Below are 9,413 nucleotides of genomic sequence, written 5' to 3' on the forward strand. Positions count from 1 at the left end.
CATGTGTCCTATCTTCGAGTGTCGAAGGTCGACCCATTGACCCATTGACGTTCTTCTACGAGCAGGTACACTGACTAACGAAGAAGTAAGTTCAACTTCGATTCTTTTCACATTTTTCATAATTTTACCTATCCTGTAATTTGTAAAATTGTTTGTTATTTCATTGAGCATGTTACATTTGTTCAGTGAACGTAAGTAACGACTAATCCCTTTCTTTCTTCTGATATTCAATCAATTTGTTAGTTCGTTTTTGCAGGCAACATTTCTTTAATCCTATGTTCTCGTCACGAGCGCGACATACGGGCGCGGCAACGCACGAGGCGGTTATCGCGCTCCCGCCCGCCTTGTATACTCGTGCTCTGATTCGTCGAGAGTTTTTGTTAATAACTCGACTACCACGCCTCGGACAACTTTTTTGCAAAGGAAAAAGTTGTTTAAAATCACCATGGCTCCACCCCATTTCAAGGCCTAACACTAGTTCTGGGACACCCTGTATATATATAGGATATTTCTTTTTGTTGAGAAGAAAAGAGCATTCTCCCGCCTGACTTAAAAATCTCATAGAGCGTGTGTCGATGTGCTCTTGTGGATTTAGCGAGTAATCAGGAGGAATGCGAGGCACATCGTTTAAAATAATTTGCGTTCTCCACTCGTCACCAGAGATAAGCCCACAAATTATAACTACGGTCCTGTTCATCGTTATCCACATGCATTGACCGACGACGATCAGCTGTGCGTATGGTAAGAACAACCGCCGATGCAAGTCGGATTGCTCTATTTCAGGGGCCGAAACGCCAAATTTATAAACGTTAATAAGTAATTAACGAAGACCCAAACGTAATTTTCTCTCTCTTCATTTTCGTCTTATTTTTGACCATAGAACACGTCCTTAAAATATTACCCACCTGTAGATTTACACCTTGTATAGAAATAAAATGAATACCTGGCAGGGTAGTGTTGAACACGAGTTTCGTCCATGTATCGATATCGAGTACGAATTTGTAGAAGTATGTGGGCTGCGTAGCCTTCTCTACTTGAATATCTATCACGTCGTAAATGCCTTGAAGGAATAGCGCATCGCTTATGTAATCCGCATATTCCTGTTTCGTCTCCTCGCAAACCGGCTTGTCGCCAAAGTACAAGCGTTTCACATCTTTCGGAGTGATCCCATGCTTCTTAACTTGCGTCCGCAGCTCCAGAGGCATCACCACTTCGAAATTCTCACTGATCGCCACGAGATGCTCGGTTTCGTTTGGCCGGAATGCTGAAGATCCCCAAAATGCGTTAAAATTTAAATGCGTATGTAAATATGGAAAGTTTGTACACGAGACATACTATTCTATGACGAAACGAAGTAACTTACGAGACAGAAACATCGAGCCCTCGTTGTTATTGAAACCAATCATCAAAGGAACTTGAATGCCCCTTTGCATCATCACCGACGGATGCTGCGGCATGAACGGATTTGGAGATTTGTCGTCTATACTTGGGAGAAATACTCCAAATTCGACGTGACGTTGCTGTAACATTCATTAAAGTATAAACAATATCTAAATTTTAGTTCGAAAGATAATTAGTGATAATAGTTGACAAAGGATTTTTGTAATTGACTATGTCTGTAATACAATTTTTCATGACAGTACAGTTTCTCGTTATCATATCACTCCTCTCTGTTCATCCCATACTAAGTCAACGTTCACGTACAGTTATTCTCATAAATATTACAGTAGTTACAAAATTGTCTCCTTACACATTTAATTACAATACGTTCATCAAAGTTATTGTTATGTAGTAGATTAATACATTTAATCTCCTATGCACATGTATGGAAATAAATCCTGTATTCATTATTTTTTGTACATGTTTTGTTACAACCAAGGCTGCAATAATATTTGGACAGTAGATATATCTTACAGTTTTATTCTCCTTAAGAAAATACAGGAAAGGATGAATCAGAATAAAGAGATAGAAGGAAGACCTACAAATGCAGAAAGATTGGGGAGATATAGATCTAACAGTGTAAGCAGTCTAGACGGACTCCTTAGAAGAAAAAGAAAGCGAGAGGTATCTGATGAAACAGGGGAAAAGGACAAGGAAGAAGAAATGGAGGCATTCAGAAAGAGCAGGATCATAGAAAGATCACCCAAGAAAGGATGAAAACATGATGGAGGAATTTATGAAAAAGATGATGTAAGGGCGGTTGTAGAAAATAATAGAAGAAAGTACTAGACACATAATAGAAAGGATGAGAGAAGAGTACAAAGAATAAATGATAAAGTGGGGGGAAGAGATACGAAGGGAGAGGGAGGAATGGAGAGCCAAAAGGGAAGAATTGGCGGGAAAAATAAGAGAACGGAAAGAATCACACAGTTGGAAAGGATGGTAGATAGAAGAGAGAGAGAGAGAGAGAGAAGAGAAAACTTATCATAAAGGGAACAGAATGGAAGGAAAGAGTAGGAGAAAAAGAAGTAGAAAACTTCTTAACCAAGCAACTGAAGGTTGAGGTTAAAGTCAATAAGGCTATCAAGATAGGTAGAGGGAAAGGAAAAGAAATGATACTGGCAGAACTGAGGAGCTGGGAAGAAAGAAGGGAGGTGATGTAAAGAAAGAAAACACGAAAAACAGGAATATGTATAGATGATCATTTGTCAAAAAAGAAGAGATTGGTACAAGAGAAACTCAGAGAGAGGGCGAGAGAGGAGAGAGCATAGGTAAGAACAGCGAAGGTAGGATATAGAAGAATGACAATAGGAGAAAAAAAGTTTGTGTGGGATGACAAAAGACAGGACGTAAAAGAGGAAAGAGGAGGTAGGTGGCGTTAAGAAGAGGGGGGGGGGAGTGAGAAAAGGGAAGAAAGCGGAAGATGCTAGGATATGTATATGGAATATAGCAGGAGTGGCAAGCAAGTGTGATGAGACATAGAAATATCTATTATCGCACGATGTGATAGGAATGGTGGAAACATGAACAGAAGAAAACACCTGAGAAAATATGAGTAAATACCTACAAAAAGGATAAGACTGGTTCTGTATCCCAGCGAAGAAAAAACATAAGAAAGGAAGAGCAAAAGGAAGAATTATAATGCCATTGAGGAAGGGAATGGGAAAGGTAGAAATGATAAAGGTGGATGATGGAATTCTGAAGCTAAGCTGGAAGAGAGATGAAAGGAGATGGAAGATTTACATTGTATACTGTCAAGAAATAAAGGACAGGCTGAAGAAGATAGAAGACGAGATTGAGGGAGAGAGGGAGAACTGTATAGTGTTGGCAGGAAACTTTAACGCTCGAACGGGAGAGGAAGGAGGCCCGATAGAGGAAATTGGAGAAAATAGTCGAAGATCGAACAACAAAGAGATAAACGAAGAGGGCAAGGTCTTATTGGATAAAATAGCATAGCTAGGAATGATGATGGAAAATGGATTCAGAGAAGAAACAGGAGGGTGGACGTACATTGGAGAAAAAGAAACATCAGTAATTGATTACGTGGTAACGAATGATAAGGCACATAAAGATATATGCAACCTGAAAGAAGGGGCTAGGACGGAATCGGATCACTTACCTATAGAGTTTACGATAAGAGGGATGAAGGGGAGGAAAGAAACAACTAACAAGGAAAAAGAAGATGAGAGAGAAGTAATAAAGTGCATATGATCATAGGAGGGGATTGAACACTATCACAGTAACTGTAGAGGATGGAACAGGACTATGGGAGGGACAGAGGAGGGTTAGAAAGAGATAAAGGAGAAAGTGCATGGAGCAATCTTGAAAGAGGAGAAGAAGATTAGAAGGTGGAGAAGAAGAGTAGAGTATGGGTGAGAGGAAATGGCATAGCAAAGCATGGAGGGAAAAGAAACGAGAACTCAGGAGGCAAAGAAAGGCAAGGTGAAGAGAGAGGTGTTTATAAAAGAAACAAAAGAATACAGAAGATGGTGTAAAGAAGAAAAGATAAAAATGGAAGAGGAAGAAGAACTAAAGATAAGAAATATAAAGACTGAGGCGGAAGTGTGGATATATATTAACAAATACAGAAAGGGAAGAACAAGGATAGATGAAAACATATTGTTTGAAGATCAATTAAATTTATTAAAAACGGTTTAAGAACATTGCTCGGCCGTTAGGAATTCTTTAATTCGCGTGTGAAAAAGTCGCCGGCTATAGCCGACTGAGTCACCGCGAGTAGAAAAAATGATCAACACCGCCTGCCTAGCCGGTTCGGTAGACGCCAGTACACATAGAATATACGAAAGAATATTCGTCGATTCCGCCGCTAACTGGGGAATCTCGTCTTCCTGGTGAGCTAGAGCCGTGACCCCTTGTCGGCAGTTGACTGTCAAGGAGTACGCATCGTCTAAGACGCCTTTTCGTCTATAATCGATAATTAGCTCCACAACGGAATTTATGTATGCATTTTATTCTTTGCTAGCTTCCTGATTTCGAGATTCTTCAATCAGAGCCAGAGTCACGCAACAAATTCCCTTCCTTCTTTTATTCCGAGCGAAAGATTCTCTTTTGCATTCGGTATTATGATGGTTAAAGGAATTTGGCAAAGCAAATTAATACTAAACCCTTTATTATACAAAAAAGAAAAATACAGTCGTGCTTGGGACGAACATGTGCACTGGACAAGTGCTAGCTCGAGACTAAGAAAATTACATGTAGATCAGGGGTCTCAGAATTTATCCCTCGGCCGGAAAGTGGGAACGACGCGACCATGGTGGGGACTGGTACTTAGTACTTGATAGGTTCGCTTCGCGAAGGCGCATGAAGAAAATAGTAGTGGGGATCGAAATACGGGCGAAAAAGAGGGGAAACGAGCCGTGCGGGATAAATTCTGAGACCCCTGATATAGATATAGAAGACGAACTTGAGGTGGCAGCACTTAGCTTAACAATCTACAGCATATAATAGTACAGGTTACATAAATACTTTAACACCACCCCTTAAACTGTACTACCGAATATATATATAGTATCATGTACAAAGTCCGATTTTACTACACATATCCTTGAATTTAACTGAGTTTAGCGGCTTTGTAAATAGATCACCTAACTGATCCTCAGAACGTACATGCTCAATACTAATTTCACCTTTCTGATACAATTCGCGAACATAGTAGTAACGAACTTCTATATGTTTGGTTCTTTTGTGAAACTCGTGGTTTTTCGTTAATTTTATTGCACTAGCGTTGTCAATAAATAGCACCGGTACTCTTTTGTCATCCCTGACCTCGTTTAAAAGTCTCTTAAGCCACACAAGTTCCTTAGCACCTTCACTTGCGGCAACGAACTCTGCTTCCGTAGTTGAGAGAGCAACTGACTTCTGTAACTGAGAAGTCCATGAGACTGCTGTTCCACCAATAAATGAAATAAATCCATTAGTCGATCTTCGTGTGCTTAAGTCACCGGCAAAGTCTGCATGTGAATAGGCGCAAAGCTCACCACTTGCAAACTTATAATTTAGGCCAAAATCAATGGTGCCACGTAAATACCTAAATATACGTTTAACAGATAACCAATCTAGGATCTTTGGTTCAGCCATTGATCTAGCAGCCCTTGATACTGCATAAGCGATATCAGGGCGAGTGGCACATGCTAAATACATCAGGGACCCTACTGCTGAACGATACGGAATAGAGCTATCAAGAGCACCATTTTCTTCCTTATCCGTATGATTTTCTGCAGGTGTTTTTGATGAATTACAATCAGCCATACCAAAGCGCTGCAGAATCTTTTCAACATAAGCTCTTTGTGATAAGAAGTATCCATTTTCACGCTGCTGAATTTGCATGCCTAAAAACGAGTCTAGTGATCCTATGGTGATTTTAAATTCCAAAGTCAGTAGTTTTAGAAATAAATCAATTTCTTCTTGATCAGATCCGACTATTAAACCATCATCAACGTAAATTGCAACAATTATCAATTTTCCCGATTTAGACAGTCGAATGTAGATACATGGGTCAGCTATTGATTGTGTGAATCCATTTTCAATCATAAACGAGTGAAACTTGTTATTCCAGCATCGTGGGGATTGTTTTAGTCCATAAATTGATCTTTTCACACGACATACTCGACGAGATCCATCGTCAAACCCCTGCGGTTGTGACATATAGATCTCTGCATCTATCTTACCGTAAAGAAAAGCGGTTTTGAATGAGAATGTTCGAGGCACTGGTAGAAAGTATAGCACTGTATGGGGCGGAAATCTGGGGATGGAAGAAAGAGGAAAAGTTGGAAAGACTAAAGAGAAAATATATTAAATGGATACTTGGGTTGGAGAAGCAAACGGCAAACTATGTAGTAACGGAGAGAAATAAATGAAAAAGTACTAATAAGAGCAATGAAATTTGAGGAGAAAAATAGGAGAAACGGAATAAATCTGATAAAAGAGTGTGTTAGAACAGTGAATAGAAGAAACAGAGTAGGGGAGGATAACAAATGGCTGGAGGATAGAGAGCACACGATAGAGGAATATGATCTAAAAGAAGAAAGACATTATAATTCAGAAAGTGAAGAGGAAGACTAGAGGAATGTTTTGGAAAGGCAGAAAGAAAAAGTTAGAGTGGCAACGAGAAGAGAGAGAGAAGAAAAATTTGCGGCGTCAAGAATGACTACCTAATCTGGAGGACAAATGAAATCCCAATGTGGGAAGACGTACTTCTCGCTCACAAAAACCTTGAGAGTTCTACATGAGTTAGACAACAATTAGTTTGGCAAGAAGCTAATACTCAATTTGAAACAAAAGTTCTTCTATCAATAGTACATTATGCTGGCGGATGATTAATAGTATGGAGGTGTATGTCCGCTACTGGGATAGAACTAATTTTTGTTGATGATAATTGTCTTAGATAAAAGTAAATATTGGAACATATTCAATGAAAATTGAACACAAAGTGCAGTAGAAATGGGCACAGATTTCATCAAGGCAATGATCCGAAGCACAAATGTTGGGTTGCACAAGAATATTATATACATAGCTGTCCTAAAGTGCTACATCTTGCTACAATTACCGAATCTAAATTCCATCGAAAACTTATGGGATTCACTATATCGTAACATTAAAAAGACACCGATAAAACAAATAAAATATTAAGAACTCGTATAACAGTAGAATAGTAATAAATAACGCAAAATTATTTGATCCAAATAATTGCTGTTTGCTCAGTCGTTTATTTGTAGTAATTCAACGATAGGTGTACCCAACAAAACATCACAGAAATGCTGTAATTCATTTTATGAATAAATAATAATAAGGTATTGTTAAATGTCCGGATATTTTTGAAATGACGAAATTGGGCTCATTTTTCGTAATAAGTAAACATGTATAAAACAATAAAGAATGAAGGATATATTTTCATACATAGTATAGTATACGTGGAGGAAGTGCATTATTCAACAAGAGTAAATCTGATAAATGTATTATAACTAACAATGTAAAGCGATAGTTCTCAGCTACTACAACGTCCGAATATTTATAGGAATTACTGTACACATATATCGAGCTATGTTTATTAAATAGTTGCAGTCTCTTTATTAATGAGAAATGACAATGTGTTCATAAACTAGCATTAAATTACCCTATTAGAAAGTATTGTTCTGCAACATTTTTTGCTTAAGTTTTTGTTGAGCTTTGATGATAATCCAGTTAATCAATATAGATATACAGGTTGTTTTAGACCATCCGTTCACTTCTATTAAAATGGTGGAGAGTGATTTTTATTGAAAGTCTAAAAGATTTTCTTAACTAATACGAGTATGCTGTGTTGCAGAAGAGCAGAATTAAAAGTGTGTGCATACACCTTGTGCAAACTCGTAATTAAAGTACTGGTGTATACACACCTTTAATTCTGCTCTTCTACACTATTAAACGTTGGTAGTTGCAATTTCCGGTACTAATCAGAAATGGGATTTTCAGGCCGAAAGTTGTTTTAGCAGGTACTTATTTTTTATTCGGATTGTATGCAAAAAAATATAAAAGTTTCGTCTGAAATATTTTTCTCGAAAATGCCTCCATTGGACGAAAAATGATTTCTAATGTATGAATTCACCTTTTTCAGATTCAAGATGTAATTTTTAATAACGAATTTGCACAATTTACAGGCCAAATATTAAAGAATAATACCTTCCAATAAATGAATTAATAATCAAATTCACAGAAATAAACAAAGGAATAACAAGGATTCATTTTAGAAATAAATAGGTATTTCATATGAGTTAACATAACTTGAAAAACGAACGTACAATGAAAAATATTTAACATTCTTGTTCAAATGGGCTAACATTCTGAGAGTTTATATAAAAATAATATAATAATAATAAAATCCAATATCATGGGTGTAATAACGAGTGCAAGAATTTCATAAGACTTCTTGTCAATCACCTTTTGATCATCTTAATTAACGTATATTTAAATAATTTGCCTAAAGTAGAAGTCATGTTATGCAAAGTGAAATCATTTTATTTAGATGGAAAGAGCGATCTTGGATTATACATTTGAAGTTTAAATGAATTCTTATTTATTTCAATTAAATTAGTAATGCAAAATATTTGAAAAAATTAAAAACTTGTCTTTGGTCTCATCGATATTTTTTCTGTATCTGGGATTTTTTTAATCGCTTCCTCAACGCTCCTGTTTTTTAAACTTTACTTTCTTTGACATATCTTATCGATATCGTCCAATCGCATCTGCATTGTCCATTATGCAAGATAAACTTTCTTTAACTAAATTTATATTCCTTCTCCACGTCAAGTTTCCATTAAAAATGCATGGACTTTTTTGATACATTCTTCAAAATATTTCGATTGGATATAGAAGTTGATCAGAAAATTGTAATCTCTACTGACTAATTGAAGACAAGTAAAATGGAATTTGGTTGGAAGTGCATCTTTGCTCGAATCTCATGCATCGACTTACCAATGGTGTCAAAAATTCCCTTTCGATGGCAACGAGCTTCCTCGCGTCTATCGTCTTTAGGAATTCGACGACGACCTCGGGTTCAATTGAATGCTCGCCAAGTTTCGCGGCAAGTTGGTACACACGTTCCTTGGGACCCATGGTTGCGAGAGCCCACGAATTAACCGCTACTCCGCTCTGCGCGATTGCCTTGTGGAACAATCCTATGGACACACAACGTCGTAGAACAGAATTTTGGATTTCTAGTTGACGAACCAAATAACCTTAGTTATTAGCCTTAATGACGCAAACGTAACGAGCGAGACATTGTGCTCATAGAATGCATAATGAAACATGCTCGGCTATTTAGAAAGTCGAATCGACGTAACAAGCTGGAATATCACTTGACAGGAATTTTTAATCGTTAGACTGTAGAATAATGTATCTAAAGTGTGAATCTAGAATTCTAGAAATCAATCTCTTCTTTTTAAGAATAATAATATGCATTTCATTTTTGTTCTGCA

At 37.4% G+C, this 9,413-nt stretch overlaps 1 protein-coding gene across 1 annotated transcript in view; it reads right to left on the minus strand.

Annotated features, from left to right (window-relative positions):
* LOC108630159 (esterase FE4-like) overlaps positions 1-9,413 on the minus strand; it is an 18,898-nt gene that overhangs the window by 3,371 nt on the left and 6,114 nt on the right. The window contains exons 2-4 of the mRNA XM_018033242.2: positions 8,911-9,113; positions 1,364-1,520; positions 944-1,264 (exon numbers count right to left, since the gene is read on the minus strand). Coding sequence (XP_017888731.1) covers positions 944-1,264; positions 1,364-1,520; positions 8,911-9,113 — 681 coding nt within the window. The remainder of the gene's footprint in view (positions 1-943; positions 1,265-1,363; positions 1,521-8,910; positions 9,114-9,413) is intronic.

This window comes from Ceratina calcarata, unplaced genomic scaffold (assembly GCF_001652005.2).
Source record: "Ceratina calcarata isolate Rehan_Ccalc_2016 unplaced genomic scaffold, ASM165200v1 scaffold706, whole genome shotgun sequence".
Taxonomy (NCBI): domain Eukaryota; kingdom Metazoa; phylum Arthropoda; class Insecta; order Hymenoptera; family Apidae; genus Ceratina; species Ceratina calcarata.